Genomic DNA, 17,433 nt, shown 5'->3' on the forward strand with positions numbered 1-17,433 from the left:
GGGGGAAAGGAGGGACCAGCCAGGTGACAAGATACTCAGGTTACCTCCACAAACCCCTCCCACAACCCCTCCTTTTTGTGATGTATCAATGATGTAGTCATGATGTAGTTCTAGGGGTGTAGCTTGGGGGATTAGTAGCTAATAAAAGTTGGGGTCTTCTTTTGTTCTGGGCTTCCATCCTGTTCCACCTGGTGGCAGGTGGGAGTCCTGTCGCGACAGTCTTCAATAAAGACCAAGCCTCCTGGCTGCTGTTTTGCTCTAGTATTCCTGGCTGGTGTCCTTGCTTTTTGTCCAAGGGAGCCCTCAGATTTCTCCGTTAACACAACAGAATGATTCCTGCTGGAGGCTGCGAGACTCAAGTTCGCCTTGTGCCACGTCTGCCACACGAATGGTAGTTTCTCCCTGCGAGTTTTGAGCCCCCTCTGCTGGCGGAGCACGGCTTTTGTTGTAATTGGTTGCATGTTTTTAATAGATAGAACAAAACAAAAAAATTCCTTCCAGTAGCACCTTAAAGACCAACTAAGAACTAACTTAGTTGGTCTTTAAGGTGCTACTGGAAGGAATTTTTTTGTTTTGACTATGGCAGACCAACACGGCTACCTATCTGTAACTTTAATAGATAGGACCGACTGAAAACATGCAGATTTCAAATCTATTTAAATTCGACCGATGTTTACTTATGTTGTGCTGTTGCTTTCTATGTTTTGAGCTGTTCTTATTTTATCTGTAAGCCACCTCGAGTGAGTCCCTTTTAGGGAAAAGGCGGAGTGTGAATAAATTCATAATAAAAACTAGCAGGGAAGCCACAAGGGTTCAGCCGACGTCTACTTTTCCCTGGTGTGGGGGGGGAGGTATGTGTATGATTTTCAAAACTGAACCATAAAAAACCACACCGAACAATGAGAGAACATACAACCCGACGGAAACAACAACACAAAACCCCAGTGTTTGTGAGGTGCGGGTGTGGGGGGCATAAGGCGTTCCGGAGGGGCAAACCAATTTTCAGCCTCCCCCCCCTCGTCCCCGGCTTGGTACAGCTCAGAAAGTTATGATTCTCCTGACGCCCCGCCTTCTCCCCTCCTCTCCCTGCCCTTGCTTCCAATCAGCTTCGAGGCTCCTCGATCCGCGGCGAATAGGAGCGGAGCGGAGGCGGCGCCTTGTACTCGGCGGGAAAATGGCGATGGCTGCTGCTGCTGCTGCTGCTGCGCTTTTCGGGCGCTTGAAGGTATTCCGGGAGCGTCCTCGGGGCAGAGGCCTCGCCAAGCAGAGAGCGAGGCGGCGGCGGGGATGCGCCTCGTGGGACGCATTCAGACCCTCAGAACCAGACTAGTGTTTCTGCGAAGAGGCTGAGCACCGGCAGGGCTCTTCCATTATCGCAGAACTTGGAGACACAAATAAGCCGGCTGGCTGCGAAACGAGATGGTAACCGTCTCGTGAGCATAGTAGGACACGTGTAAGCCATGCCAGCAAAGGCCTCGAATGCAGACCTTGGGCAGAGGAAATCCTGAAGGATCCTGACATCTTCCTATGCAACGTTGATGTCTGGGAACTTGTTTGATGCATTACTGTATTTTAATATTTGGTTGGAAGCCGCCCAGAGTGGCTGGGGAAGCCCAGCCAGATGGGTGGGCTAGAAATAATAAATTAGTAGTAGTAGTAGTATTAGTAGTATTACTAGTATTTCTGCAAAGTGGGTGAGCAATGCCCAGTGACACTGGCTGAGCAGGACTGGCCCTGAGCACAGTTGTCTTCCGTTCTGTTGAGGTCTGGCTTATCGCATAACTGGAGACACAGTTGGGCTGAGGAAATCCTGAAGCATCCTGACATCTTCCCACCTTTTATGCAAGGTTGATGTCTGGGAATTTGATTCTGGCAAACAAGACCTCCTGCCTGCTACGTTTGGTTGATACAAGACTGATTTCGGTAACATGCACGAGATTCTTTGAACGCTTGCAATCCTGTATGTTTCCTATTATCACTTGGAGTTTAAAATCGTTTCTTTCTTCAGTGAGTGCATATGAAGGTGGGGAAATGAGCACTGCACGGCTTAAAGAGACTTGTAGGGTGTTGCAGAATGTGATTGGAGTGTACCTGTCCCTGTTTGCCCTCTTACAGGAACTGGGCTGCCCTGCACTAGATGGTGTCTACCTGTCAGAGGCTAAAGACATACAGAAGTTGCTATGCGCTCCCTCCCCGCATCGCCTGGACATACTGGAATGGATTTGCGGCAGGTGACGGCCATCACCGTTCGATCCTTATTCCTTTAGTATTTGCCACTCTCTTCCTACTTCTAGACCAGTGATTCTCAAACATTTTCTCTGGGCCACACTTTCAGAATAAAATTTTGCTTGCACCACACTGAATTTGTTATGGATAAGAAATGCGTTGGCAAACAAAAAGAAACAACTCCTAGCACTTGTTGATTTATATTATGGAACACAACTACTTTATTATATGACCATAGGCCGTTCAGAAAATATAAAACAATTATTTTGATTCTATACTACACTGAAATATTTAAATGTTTCTTTGATTGTCCTTGAACCTACCCATCACACTTTGCATCCTCTCCTGCCACACCCTATGAGAAGCATTGTGCTAGGATCAGCTTCCCTGAGCGACGCTTGGCTCCTAATGGGAATCTGTAGCATGAAGCAAACACAGCTTTTGTTCTTCATTTACATATCTAAGACCACTTCTGCAGCTAGGCCAAAGTCCAAGGTCTGACAGCCCAGTACCCCCAAAATGACCACACAGAGAGCAGCAGATAGTGAGGGCAGCCCTGAACAGGTTTGGCATTGGCTGGGCTCATTGGGGCTGATGACTGGTCAGTCATTCTTGTTTTTTAAGCCCTCATAGGTGGAGGACAGACATGTACATGGTTACAGGTACACCTTTTATTTTTGCATTAAAATATACAATGTTCTCTTATTTCTACTACAAAATGGTGTTTAACATAAGTTAGCAGAATCGTGATAGTACTGTGATTGTGATAGTACCGTGACTTGAGTGAGTTTTAATGCACTATACTATACCATTCTGTACTGTCAGCTGTCAGGAGCAGGTCAGCAATAAAACACCTGGTGTTCATAGTCAACTCTTTATTCATAGAAACCAAAACAGCTCAGGCCTAGTGATCAGAGCCACTCTTCCCAGTAGATCTTGCCCCAATGAGGCAGTTGTGAGGACTGAAGATCTCTGCCTTCTCACTCCTCTCTGACTCCTCCCCCAGCAACCTGAACCTCCTCCATTTTGTCTGTCTTTGCTTTGCCCTCTTCCTTCCTCTTTGTGTTCTGGGAGACCAGGGGGAGGAGAGCTGGTCACAGCAGGAGGGGCAAACCCCCTGGCTTCTTCAGCAGCCTGCCTCCGCTTTGCTTCTTGACCTGCTCTCTGCCACAGCCTCTTCCTGCTCACTAAACCGTGTTGCCTCTTCAGCTCCTGACACCACTTCCTCCTAGTCTTCTCCCTCCTCTCCCGCTGACCCCTCATAGTCATCCTACCACCAGTCCCTGGCTCTGAGCCTTCTTCCCAAGCTGGTGCCCCCCCACTCCTCTGCTTCCAGCTAGTCCATGACATATACTATACACTATACTTCCCAAGCAACAACTTACCAGCCACAAGCTGCTGTGCAGCACCGTCACAGCCCGCTTTTCTAGGGAAATGGATCTCTGAGCAATCTGGGAATTTTGTGTAGTTGCTCTTGTCCCTTTGCTGTTGACACTTTTTTCCATACTGTGTACCATTCTACTTTCCCTGTCGTTATGATTATCCACCAACCCCCATCAAATTGTGAGCAGGGACACACTTACATACAGTTTTTTTTTTGTTATGAAGGCACTTTAGAAAATCATCATTATCGCCTCTGTCAGTACTGATCTGATTCTGAAAGAATCTTAGAATCAGAGAATTGTAGAGTTGGAAGGCTCCCTTGAGGGTCATCTAGTCCAACCCTCTGCAATGCAGGAATCTTAACTAAAACATTCCTGACCGATTGTCATCTAACCTCTGCTTTAAACCCTCGAAGGAAGGAGAGGCCACCACCTTCTGAGGAAGCCTCTTCCACTGTCAAACAGCTCTTACAGCCAGAAAGTTCTTCCTTGTGTTTAGTCAGAATCTCCTCTTTTCTATATAGTTCTGTACTTTTTGCTTTCTCAAGCTTAGTCAGTAGTAGTAGTAGTTTTTAACTGCCCATCTCTCAACAATTAGAATTAATTTGTTATTAGTAGAGGGCTGGAGTAATTTGTCTGGCTTCTCGGGATCAACTGCAGATGTATTGCTGAATCCAAATTTGGAGCAGATATGTGTCCCTTCTGCAGCTCATCAACAAGGTTGCAGCAAGACTGTGGCCCTCACTTTGTTTTGTTCTTCCTTGCAGTGTGTCTCCAGCCCACCGAAAGCAGTTGTCATCTCTTGGAGAATCGCAGTCGGATTTGAAGATAAAAGGTACATATTGTGCTTTTGTTGGAAGGACAAGCATGTAATAATTGTCAGTCAAAGGGATTTGTTGGAACCGTATTGAAATGTGTTTGCCTTTGTGTGTGGGCATGTATGTGTTCAGAGGACCTGCACGTTACAGGGAGCCTGATGGGGGAAGAGGTGAGGGAGAGTTGCAGTGCATCACTGTGCTTTGTATGCAGGCACAAATTGTATTTGCCTATAATAATTATTATTTTTATTTATTATTTGTTTTTTTTTAAAAAAAATGATATTTATTGAAGTTTTACAAACAAAAGAAAATTACAGAATAAGAAAAGAAAAAAAGAAAAAGAAAAAAAATACAAAAATACATGAAAAATAAAAAAGCAGTTAAAAACAGATCAATCTTTTCATGTCTTATATTTCATTTACTTGTTTCAAGACCTCCTCACACCTCCCTTTTTTGCATTCCAGTTCACATGTTTAATTCAGCAAATCCTTTCCCTCTTTGTTTTTGTCTTAATTCTATATCTTAACATATTATAGCTTCGTATTTTCATCTGATTATCCATCCATTTTTACATATTCTTTTTGCTAAAGCCATTTCATTTCAATCCAACATCATTTTAACATTCATTAATTTTACAATGTTTCTGCAAATAGTCTTTAAATTTCTTCCAATCTTCTTCCACCAACTCTTCTCCCCAGTCTCAGATTCTGCCAAGCATTTCTGCCAGTTCCATATAGTCTATCACTTTCATCTGCCATTCTTCCAAGGTGGGTAGATCTTGTGTCTTCCAATACTTTCCGATGAGTATTCTTGCTGCTGTTGTGGCGTACATAAAGAAAGTTCTATCCTTCTTTGGCACCAATTGGCCGACCATGCCCAGGAGAAAGGCCTCTGGTTTCTTCAAGAAGGTATATTTAAATACCTTTTTCAATTCATTATAGATCATCTCCCAGAAAGTCTTAATCCTTGGGCACGTCCACCAAAGGTGAAAGAATGTACCTTCATTTTCTTTACATTTCCAACACTTATTATCGGGCAAATGATATATTTTTGCAAGCTTGACTGGTGTCATGTACCATCTGTATATCATTTTCATAATATTCTCTCATAAGGCATTACATGCCGTAAATTTCATACCTGTGGTCCACAACTGCTCCCAGTCAGCAAACATTATATCCAACATCTTGTGCCCATTTAATCATAGCAGATTTAACCATTTCATCCTGATTATTCCATTTCAACAGCAAGTTATACATTCTTGATAATATCTTAGTTTTGGGATCTAGCAGTTCTGTTTCCAATTTTGATTTTTCAACCTGGAAACCATTTTTTTAATCCAAATTGTAGGCCTCCCTTGTTTGATAATAATGAAGCCAATATCGCACTTTGTCTTTTAATTTCTCAAAACTCTGCAATTTCAATTTGTCACCCTCCTGTTCCAAAATCTCCCAATATTTTGGCCATTTGGCCTCCATATTGAGCTTTTTCTGAGCCTTCGCTTCCATCGGTGATAACCACCTTGGGGTTTTATTTTCAAGTAAATCTTTATATCTTGTCCAGACATTATATTTTTATTTATTATTTGTACCCCGCCCATCTGGCTGAGTTTCCCCAGCCACTCTGGGCAGCTTTCAACAAAGATTAAAAATACATTAAAATGTCACACATTAAAAACTTCCCTTCAGATGTCTTCTAAATGTCAGGTAGTTGTTTATCTCTTTGACATCTGATGGGAGGGCATTCCACAGGGCGGGCGCCACTACTGAGAACACTCTCTGCCTGGTTCCCTATAGCTTTGCTTCTCGCAATGAGGGAACCGCCAGAAGGCCCTTGGTGCTGGACCTCAGCGTCCGGGCAGAACGATGGCGGTGGAGACGCCGAGGCCGTTTGGGGCTTTAAAGGTCAGCACCAACACTTTGAATTGTGCTCTGAAATGTAGGTCTTTCAAGACCAGTGTTATGTGGTCTTGGCGGCCGCCCCCAGTCACCAGTCTAGCTGCCTATAATCTCCTTGGGTCTTATTCACAGTAGCACTGAGCAGCATGTCCTGTTGTGCCAGCAAAAATTGTTGCACACTAAGGTCAAGGTCAAGCAATGTTGTGTGTGATTGGCTGATGTTATTCCAACCTGTTATTTGCCCCATCTAAATGCATGGCTAATATTTACTCCTCTGCAAGGGGAATAAAGTGATAGCATTTGTGACAGCTATAGAAATGGAAACGAAACCTGCTCCTGATGACCACAGATGGGGGCGAGGCAGCACAGCTCTTCTGTCACTTCTATCCTAGATTCCCACTTGTTTAGCTTGTCCCATAGAACTCCATGGAAACAACTGAAAATCAAGCCAGCCACTGTCTGTATTGCAGACGGAGATGAGAAGCACAACCTCCTCCTGAGCTCTGTTTTTGGTCACAATAAAGTGTAATGGAATGTAGAACTAACTTTATTTACAGATGGCTAGATATATCTGACTAGAACTGGATTCCATCTAGCCTTCTCATTGGATTACAAGGCTAGGAGGAGGATTTCTTAAGCTGTGGGGTTGTGAGTCTTGGAACAGTACACCCCCCAGAACTCTTAACAAGCAAAAGGAAGGTATTGCTTAATGCTGTGTTTTATGTACCAGTTAAACATACCTTCTAGGTAGGACAGAGGAAATGGCCTGGTACTGAGTTGATTCTTTAATTCACCTAGATTAGTATTGTCTTCACTGACTGGCTGTGACTCCCCAGAGTTTCAGACTGTGAAAATTGCCAGCTTTGCCTGGAGATGCTGGGGACTGAGACCTTCTACGTCTTTAGCTGTAAATCAGAATGCACTAATCTGACAACTAATATGCACTTCTGCTTAGGAAGATGTACAAATTAGAAATTTGTGTGAAGTGATTTCAGTTAACTGAAATCAGTTGCTCTCTCCCTTGCAGATTTCTAAATCAGCCTACCTTCTCTCTCTCTTTTTCACTCACTCATACCAAAGTAAGCAAATATAAAGCAAAATGATGGAAGGATGATAGTTCCCTTGTCCTTTTATGTATATGTATATGTATATGTATATGTATGTATGTATGTATGTATGTATTAAAAATACTATTTCACTGCCACTCAGCACCATCAAATCATTACTTGTGGGCAAGCCTGCAGCCCACTGCAAATGCATAGCAGATCAGCTGCTGCAAGGCTGAAAGCTGAGCTTTCATATCATCTAGAAATGCTTGGGCCTCCTTTCAGAGACTGCCTTTTCTCTCCTAGTCTCAAACTTCATGACATGGTAGAAGATTCAGCCCCATCGCTGACCTCTGCCCTTGCCACTTTTATTTCCACCAGGTTCATTTCTGGTATCTGAGCCTAACAGGGAGAGAAAATGAGTTCTAGTGATAGACTATGGGGAAGTAAACCCACAGATGTGGGGAGCATCCAGGTCTCTTAACCGTCTCCTGCTGCTCTAAAATTCACCACCAGCACCACCTGCTTCCTCTCTGATTGAACAGATGCTTCTGCCCCTGTTGCCTATAGAATGAACCTCAGAACAGTGAGCCAAAGGAGGACCATCATTTTCTCCACAGGAAACACAGGATTCATGGATCAACTAGCATAGTCCTGTAAGCATGCTGAAATGGGGTCTGAATGTAGACTATGTGGTGAAGCAGTTGCTGGAATGATGACTTTCATCAAAATCCCAGTTCTTGGAGACTTCAGACTCTGGTATCTCCCATTAGCTCCAGATGTGTGAAAGATGTGGAAAACCAGAGTAGGAATGCCATGTTAGATTGGCCAGTGGTCTGGCCTGTGCAAGGGGACTTCAGAGTGCCCAAAGTGCTTCACAAGCTGCATTATGGATGAGACTTTGGAGCATATTGCTGCTAAGGAAATTGATGGTTTCTTTAAAAAAATAAAACAGGTGCTCCAGACCATATTTAAATCTAGGGGAAAGACATTCATATGAGTGGCTCAAGCTATTTACCTAAAACTTATTCTGTCCTGACAGCAATGGCAAACTTGGGATATCACCTGATGCTCTGTCGAGCCAATGACTTGGATCTCATTGAGGTAAGCATTGGGGGAATTTCTGCAAAATGAGACTGTCTCTTCATAGACAACTTATTCCATTTCTTAACTGTTCCCTCAGGGTCCCCTCCCCTTTTAAAATTTTAAACCGCTGTCCCCTAATTTCGAGACTCCTGCACCTTGATTTGCCTGCACTGAATGTGGTGAACAGTTGTTCCCCTTCCTGAGATCATTTTAAACTACTTTTGAAAGTTCAGGTTCCAGTATGAAAAAAGACCAAGGGGGTAACATATCCACTCCATCCTTTCCTCCTGGCTTTCCTTTCCTAGAGCCTTTGAAATGTGTCTTGTTTTCAGTGACCCTCTGTATACAAGTTGCTGAACATGGGGAACACATGGTTGTGGGGGTGCCCTGCCCATGGCAGCCTCTGGAGGCCTCTAATAGGCAACAGTTTGGTGCAATGCTGGAGTAGAATAATAAGATGGTAGAGCTGGATGAGACTCCAAGGGTCCTCTAGTCCAGGGATAGGCAACCTAAGGCCCATGGGCCAGATGCGGCCCAATCGCCTTCTCAGTCCGGCCCACGGATGGTCCGGGAATCAGCGTGTTTTTACATGAGTAGAATGTGTCCTTTTATTTAAAATGCATCTCTGGGTTATTTCTGGGGCTTAGGAATTCATTCATTATTTTTTTCCAAAATATAGTCCGGCCCACCCCATGGTCTGAGGGATGGTGGACCGGCCCACGGCTGGCAAAGGTTGCTGACCCCTACTCTAGTCCAACCCCCTGCAATGCAGGAATCTCAACCAAAGCATCCATGACAGATGGCCAGCCAACCTCTGCTTAAAAAGTTCCTGTGAAAGAGAGCCCACCACCTTCGGAGGGAGTCCATTCCATGCGGACCCTCTGCCTGCCTGCCTGCCTGCCTGCCTGCCTGCCCCAGCAGGGCTAGTCTCCAAGTTCTTTCCTCCTTGTAGCACCTATGCTGAATGTCATGCTACAATAGATGGGTAGTCCTACTTCCTTTCTCAAAAACCATCTTCCTGTTAACACAGCCCAAATGACCCCCACTTTTTGTATTGTATCAATTGCAGTGTAGTCTTTGTCTTTTTTTAATATATAAGATATTTATTAAAGATTTTCTTGATACAATAGAAAAGAAAGAAAAATCAAACAAAATAACATATAACTTTACAATAGCCATATTTTCTTCGCTTCTTTGGACTTCCTCACATCTCTCGTTCCTGCGTTCCAATTTTATCAAACTTTACCCAGCAATTTATCACCTTGTTTGAATTCTTATTTTATAGTTTTCCAATATTGTGTCCCTAATTTTAGATATTTTTACCCAAACCTTAGTTTTAACATAATATTTATCCAAAATTTATCTTTTCTTACATTTTCACTTATTTTCATATTCCTTTCAACTAACTTAATGGTGCCATATTATTTATAATCTTACATCTTCTTAACACTCATACAATTTACAATATTTTTGTAGATAGTCCTTAAATTTCTTCCAGTCCTCCTCCACAGCCTCTTCTCCCAGGTCTCGGATTCTGCCAGTCATCTCTGCTAGTTCCATATAGTCTATCAGTTGCATCTGCCATTCTTCCAGTGTGGGCAAATCTTGGGTTTTCCAGTGTTTGGTGACAAGTATCCTTGCTGCTGTTGTTGCATACATAAAAAATGTTCGGTCCTTCTTTAACACCCTCTGGCCGACGATGCCTAAAAGAAAGGCCTCTGGTTCTTCGGAAAGGTATACTTAAATACCTTTTTCAACTCATTATATATCATTTCCCAGAAAGCCTTAACTCTAGGGCAGGTCCACCAGAGGTGAAAGAACGTTCCTTCAGTTTCTTTACATTTCCAACATTTATTATCAGACAAATGGTATATTTTTGCGAGCTTGACTGGAGTCATGTACCACCTATATATCATTTTCATAATATTTTCTTTCAAGGCATTACATGCCGTGAATTTCAAACCGGTGGTCCATAACCTTTCCCAGTCAGCAAACATGATATTGTACCCAGTGTCCTGTGCCCATTTTATCATAGCCGATTTGACCGTTTCATCTTGTGTATTCCATTTTAACAGCAAGTTATACATTCTTGAAAGTACCTTAGTCTTAGGTTCTAGCAATTCCGTTTCCAACTTTGATTTTTCCACCTGGAAACCATTTTTTTTATCCAAATTGTAGGGCTCCCATATTTGATAATAATGAAGCCAATCTCGCACTTTGTCTTTTAATTTCTCAAAACTGCAATTTCAATTTGTCACCCTCCTGTTCCAAAATCTTTTTATCCAACTTAAAAACCTCTTTAATTTGAGCATAATGTAACCAATCTCGCACTTTATCTTTTAGTTTCTCCAAACTCTGCAGTCTCCAATTATCTCCATCTTTTTCTAATATTTCCCAATATTTCGGCCATTTGGCCTCCATATTGAGTCTTTTCCGGGCCTTAGCTTCCATTGGTGATAACCACCTTGGGGTCTTGTTTTCCAATAAGTCTTTATATTTTGTTCAGACATTAAACACTGCTTTCCTGACAATATGGTTCTTGAAAGCCTTATGACTTTTAACCTTGTCGTACCACAAATATGCATGCCATCCATAAGCATTGTTAAAACCTTCCAGATCCAGAACATCAGAGTTTTCAAGAAGCAGCCAATCTTTCAACCAGCAGAAAGCTGCTGATTCATAGTACAACTTTAAGTCTGGCAGGGCAAAGCCCCCTCTTTCTTTAGCATCAGTTAGTATCTTAAACTTGATTCTGGGCTTTTTGCCCTTGCAGTGTAGTCTTTGTCGCTGTTAATGCTGCCACCCCCCAATAACTGGAGAGCTATGTGTTTATGTGTTGTATTTTTACAGGGAAAGGTCTCTGCGCAGGAGCAGCTCCACTTCCTGGAACAACTAGTGGCTGTGATTCCTGCTCAAGCACTCAGGTGAGAGAGGTTTTTCAAGCACAAAAGGATTGGAATCTCCCTTGCCAAACTGATGAATCTGGTAACCGTTATGCTAGCGGGATCTATTGGACTGATGGCCTTTGTGGGGTATTTAGCTTTACTGTCAATCTTGCTGAGCAGGATTGAATTAGTTGGCAAAGGGTACAGAGTTCTGTGCCTGATAAGATGCCAGCAGATTCTGAAACTTGGATTAAATCAGCACATCACAAGTGTGTCCTTGGCAAGTTAGTCCTGGATATTTTGTGGTCAAATTTTCAACTGCTGTGGGTATTTTGTTTTGTTTAAATAGTGGACCAGAGAATGAGGAATTAAATATTTGAGGCAGAGTTGTAGATGGACAGGAGCTGGGGAACTATGGTGAGAATCCTGGACATATCCTACATACTGGCAACCCAGCAACAGCCCCTCTCCCTGATTCCTAAGGCCTTCAGCAAATCACACTTCTACCAGTCTTTCTCTGTAACCAGGAGGACTAGAAGCATGTCTAGGGCTTGGCTGTAAACACCCAGGGATGCCTTTTGTCAGGCTTCATAAGCACGGGAGACAAAGAGACCACTCCACAGTGCACAGAAATCAATTTTGAGCTTCACGACTTGGGGGCAGCTGAATAGGGCTGCAGGGGGAAGTGACCTGCTTTATATGGCACCATAGGGTAGGAGGAGAATAGATGAAGGTAAGGATTTGATGTCTTGAGTGATGTGGTAAGATTATTTCGCAAATTATCAGCCCTAGGGGAGGAAGATTTTGTGGCCTAAAGCAGAGCTCAGATGCCAGCACTGAACAGGTTGCTTCAGATTGTTTGTAAACTTTGAAGCAGTTCCTCTGAAGAAACTGGATCAGGTTCCCCTAAAATGGGTTGTGAGCCAGTTTTAGGGTCTAACACGCTTTGCGGCCACTTTCTTCCCTTTGTTTCCTGTGCTCGTGCCTCCCCCTTCCTGCCTCAGTATCACGAAGCTGCCCTATTTTGAGCTAAGCCCTGGCTGTGGTATGTGCCATACAGCCTCTACTAGCCCCCTCCAGAATTCATGGGAGGTCCAGGTACCAAGATAGAGCTCTGAGCCTGTTTTTCCTTTTATTATACCCAAAGCAGCATATCCTTCCAATAATAGGGTTAAACCACAGCTTTCTTGATTTCTTTGCTCCACTGTTCACCTTAGCAGAGCTAGGAATAGACCAGCCTGATTGATGCCTGATAAGCTGTCCTGGGATGTGCTGCCATTGTCACCTGTCTGTAGTTCTTACCCCTCCCCTTCCTCTTCCAGCGCAGTGGAATCTTTCCAAGAGATAGGTAGGAAGAATGAGGCATTTATCAAGCAGGTTTTCACCAGCCCTTACCTGCAGAGTGTGCTGAACCCAGAGTGCCATCCCTGGCCTTCGGACATCAAGGGCCTCCTGTTGAGAGAAGATGTGCTGCAGGAAAGGTGAGCTGCTCGGTTTCTGTGCCAATGCCTGCATGCGGAAAAGAGCCCACAAGTTCTGACACCGTGTTTCTAAAGCTAGAATGAGACACGAGGCCAAACCAGAGAAAGACTTGGTTAGTGTAAGCCTGAAGTGGGGATGGAGCCCCCATGAGATGAACTCCCAGGCCCCATGGCTCCCCCATCTCCTTCATTCCCTATTGCCATATCTCCCCTTTGGACACCAGTGGTGGAATCCGGGAGTCGTGATGCCCAACCTCCCTTCCTGTGTCTATCAAGGTCCCTTCTGTCCGTGACTTCTCATGAGGAAACCCTGCTAGAGGCATCGAAGGAGCTGGAAGAGGTGGTGGCAGCTCTACAAGATCTCAGGAAAGAGGTAAGCAGCCTGCAGACTGGTCTGGGTGTCTTCCAGGGAGCAGGGTTGAGTGAAGAAGGGGTTGCTGCTCACCCAGTCACCTCGAACTTAATTAACTCCTGGCCCAGCTGTAAGGTGCATCAGTGCTGTCCGTGGCCCCCTATGTTCTGATGGTTCATGGTGGGATGTTGGGAGACTGGCCTTATAGTTTGAAATTCTCTGATTATTTAGATTTTGCTAAGGATATGCTCACTAAGTGCTGAGCCTGCATATTGAACAATGACCATAAAGAAGGCAGGAGAGTAGCCATCGCCTTCTCATCCCACCACCTGTGTTTCCCTTGGTCCTTGCACTCGCATCTGGACTAAGGCTCTTTTTGGGAAGGCTTAACAGGGCTGGGTTTTTTACCCTGCAGTGAAGGGGCATAGTATTATTTGTACCCTGCCCATCTGACTGTGTGGCCCCAGCTTCCTCTAACCTTCACAAAACTCTGCCTTTTCAGTGTTCCTTCCTGCATGGGGATCCGGCTGGTGCAGATGCATCCTCTGGCCATGCCACGGCTCTGCAGACCCTCAGACTGATGGCTTCCGATTTCAGCCAGCTGCTTGTGGCCTTCAGCCAGGTGTATGAGCGCCAGCTGCAGCAGCATTGTGAGCGCCCGGCTCCTGTGCTGAGCTGCCTTGGCCCCCTTGTCCAAGAGGTCCACCTTGGCCTGCAACTCTGTGTGCAGGTGAGACTGGAGGTGGGGGCGGGTGGCAAGGTAGGAGCTCAAGGGTGAGCAGTCAGGTGGCCATAATATAGAGAAGCAGTTTTTAGTTCTCAAATGATGCCCAATGGCTCCGATATGGAGTGGGGTAGTAATAATATAACTAGCTAAAGCATGTCACAATTCATTTCCTAGCAATCACCCCGCTGTTCCCCCAGGGCTTTTGTACCTTTCCTAGGTCTGGTGTTCATTAAGTTACTAAGACCTATGTCTAAGTTGTACCACTTCAGTCTGCAGGTAGGGGCTCACGTAATGGACTGCTTTCTGCGTGAAATTAACCCTAGATGAGTATGTGAGTTAGAAGGCTGGTTAGATGATGTTGGGGCAGGTCTTTCCTCCACCCCAACTCACCTGAAATCCTGGAATCTGGAACACAATATTAGACTGTTACTAGTGATTAGGACACCAGGCTAGTGAGATGATGCAGCTGATCAGGCTCTTTGGTTTCATCAATGCTCCTACTTCCAGGAGTTGCAGGCTTTGCTCCAGGTTAAAGATACTTCAGAGTGCATCGTGAACACCGTGAAACAGAAGGAGCAGGGGAAAAGGTTTTGGAGCGGCAGTGCCAAAACCACACTGTGTGAGTACTGTGCCCAAGAGGAGATGGTTTATTGGTGTATATCATTATTACTATTATATAGATATATAGACTGCTTCACAGCATAAAGCCACTGAAGAGGTGTACACAGTAAAAACAGAATAAAATGCAGAAACTCAAGCACTCTAGGAACCATGAAGTGGATCCAACAAGTTCTTAATATGCCTGCATGCTTGGTTGTCCCTGCCGCCCTTGGCACAGAGCCTTGCCTATATAGCATTCCAGTCTTCTCCTGTAGTTGGAATGGCTCCCAGCTGCAGTGCTAATAGAGCAACTCCATTGCTGCTTAAATCCAAGGAGAGGTCACAGTGTGGGGATGTGATTTGTGACTGGGATGCTTTCTGAGCTCACGTTCCTTCCATCCTAGTCCGTGAAAAAAGATCTAACTCTTTCAGGAAGTTTGCATTTTGGGGGAGCTAAAAATCTACCTTTAGAGCTACGAGGAAGAAGGCTCAGGTGCACTGTGTACTGGCCAGGTAGTGGCATCCAGCAGTTGGGTCAGTCAGTTCCTTTATGCCCCTTCTAAGCCTAGCAGCTTCCAGGAACAGAGGAACAAAGAGAATCGAGAGGCTGTCTGGCTCAAAAGGGAAAGGGAAAAAAGCCAATGACTTCAGGACCCCAGTGCCTTTTGTAGTCACTACCATAACTAGCCAGTGTTTTACTTTTCCAGCTTCAAAACTTGAAGAGTTGCAACAGAAGTACAAGGCTATCCATGCAGCACTCAAGAAGTACCAACAACCCTGAGTTCTAGTCGTCTGCAAATTGTGGGATATTATGGAGGAAAAGACTTGCCTGTTGCGTTCCTAAATTTAAATATATTATTCTGTATATATTCCTTTGTGAGAATAAAGAGCATGTTTGTACTTTTGTCCTTCTTTCATCGGGTTGAGGGAACACTCTCTCTCCATGGTCTTCTGGACTGTTGTTCAGGTGCAGTTTAGATTTCTGTAATACATTTTTTTTTAACAGCCCAAGTTGCAACTCTCATCTTAGCTACTGGCTTTCCAACATTTTTCTGGTTTTTAGTTTAACTCCTATTGAGATGAATGAGCAACTCTCCTCTGCTGCCCCTGCATCTTCTTGTTATCGAAAGGACAATAGGTTTAGTTTCCACTTCTGTCATTTAAGCACCATGTTAGCTCCCTCTTTGTGACTTCTTTAGTCATTAGCTTTTGCCTGTCACCTAGTTGGTTGATCTGGCCTTGCTGTGTTGGAAAGAATTAAATTCATCTCTAAATCATGTTGGACAGGCTTGTTCACAGCTTCATAAACCAATAAGCCAGAGTTCCTGATTATGTCTGAACAGGAGAACTCTGGCTTAATGCCAGACTCTGCAGGCAGAAGCCAGCAGGCGACGGGGCAAGTGAGGAATACATGGCCGTGATACCCTGATGTTATAAACAATGGTACAGACATAATATGAGCTATTAACCATTGTTAGGTAATTTAGCTGGCGCATGCAGATGGAGCACTCCTGCTCCCCTCCCCTCCCTAAGGGAAACAACTTGGTTTTCTTGGTTTCTTTCTCCCAATGAGCCCTGGCTTCCTGACCACAGCTTGTTCAGGAGAAAAACCACAAGCGCTAGCTAGTCTGGATGCAATGCTAAGCAGGAGCTGCCCGTCCAATTTTGCCACCTCAGGTGAAATGGAAAGGTGCCCCCCACCCCCTGGCCAAAGCATCACTTACGTGAGTCACATGGCAGCCGCTTCCAGTGACATATCGCCAGAAGCCACTACCATACAATCCCAATGGCAGGGGGCACTGCCCCATGAGATTCTGTCACCAAGGTGGGCTGCTTCACTCCGCCTCATGGGCCCTGATGCCCAATCAGTTGCTCCATGGTTTGTTTCTCGCAGAAAGGAGCAAAGCTGGAGTGCTCAGGCTGAGTGCAGTCGCTAATTTCACTGACCATAGCTAATGGCACCGGTTATAGAGAAATGCAGCCAGTATTCCTTGGAGACTAAACAATTCTGTAACTCCAGAGGATTCCATCTCAAGTTGGAAGAGATCTTCCTAAGGCATCAGATTTCTCCATAAGGTAAATTATAGAACAGGTTTCCTCAACCTCGACTCTCCATATGTTTTGAGACTACAGTTCCCATCATCCCTGACCACTGGTCCTCACTAGGGATCATGGGAGTTGGAGGCCAAAAACATCTGGAGGGCCGAGGTTGAGGAAGCCTGTTACAGAAGGTCAAATTTTCCCTTGTATTCTGAAGGAGTGAGAACTATCAATGGATTTATACACCATGGGAGGGCTTATTTTTATACCAAAATCTCACGCTAATTCATATTTCTCGTGTCACCATTCATTTATTATTATTATTATTATTATTATTATTATTATTATTATTATTTAAAAGGCCAGCTCAATACTGGAGAGAGAAATCTCTGAAAGCTACCAGAATTGCTTTGTTTCCTAGCCACAAGCTAAATATGTTTATATATCACCTGTATTGCCACCAGAGAATTGAGGAAACTTGGTGCTGATTGAGGCTGATGGAAGTCATAGGGCAAAAGTCTAGAGGGCATCAGGTTGGCAAAAGCTGGTGTAGATTAGCAGGAAAACTAATATGTCTCATTTCAAGCTTGTTTATATAGAATAGAAGCGGGGCTTTTTTTTCAGCCAGAACTCACCAGAACCCAGTTCCTGCACCTCTCAGGTGGGCGCCATTGCCATTGTAAGAGAACAAGGGAGGCGTTCATAGTGAGTTCCAGCAACTCTTTTTCTAGAAAAATAGCACTGAATAGAAGCATTTCCATTTTCTGCCAATGATAAGATGAAACATCGTACATTCTCCTGGCTGTTTTTAAGACTGTTCTCCGTTGCTCCCAAGGCAAGAGTGCTGCTCTATAAAGATCTCACTTCAAAGGTTTCCAAAATATCCTTTTCCCTG

General features: G+C 44.4%; 1 protein-coding gene across 2 annotated transcripts; it reads left to right on the forward strand.

Moving 5' to 3' along the window:
- Positions 1–1,130: 1,130 nt before the first annotated feature.
- On the forward strand, positions 1,131–15,398 carry HAUS7 (HAUS augmin like complex subunit 7). Of its 2 annotated transcripts, none has more exons than XM_083718010.1 (10): positions 1,131–1,225; positions 2,116–2,231; positions 4,376–4,443; positions 8,410–8,471; positions 11,304–11,377; positions 12,661–12,819; positions 13,096–13,192; positions 13,674–13,901; positions 14,406–14,517; positions 15,206–15,398. In XM_083718010.1, exons 1-10 carry the CDS (start codon positions 1,175–1,177, stop codon positions 15,277–15,279), a joined length of 1,041 nt encoding a protein of 346 aa, XP_083574136.1. In that variant the 5' UTR covers positions 1,131–1,174; the 3' UTR covers positions 15,280–15,398. The 2 variants fall into 2 exon arrangements, with proteins under 2 accessions (XP_083574136.1, XP_083574135.1); XM_083718009.1 differs by having other exon boundaries at positions 1,155–1,225; positions 2,009–2,231.
- Positions 15,399–17,433: the final 2,035 nt, after the last annotated feature.

The sequence above is a fragment of the Podarcis gaigeae genome, assembly GCF_964106915.1.
Source record: "Podarcis gaigeae genome assembly, chromosome: 17".
NCBI lineage: Eukaryota > Metazoa > Chordata > Lepidosauria > Squamata > Lacertidae > Podarcis > Podarcis gaigeae.

What these genes read in the sequence shown, in the direction of transcription:
- HAUS7 (XM_083718009.1), top strand. Translation starts at nt 2,032, where the DNA reads ATGAGCACTGCACGGCTTAAAGAGACTTGTAGGGTGTTGCAGAATGTG. An exon ending in GAAGATGTGCTGCAGGAAAG is followed by an intron (nt 12,820 to 13,095) that starts GTGAGCTGCTCG and finishes GTGTCTATCAAG; the next exon opens with GTCCCTTCTGTCCGTGACTT. An exon ending in TACAAGATCTCAGGAAAGAG is followed by an intron (nt 13,193 to 13,673) that starts GTAAGCAGCCTG and finishes CTGCCTTTTCAG; the next exon opens with TGTTCCTTCCTGCATGGGGA.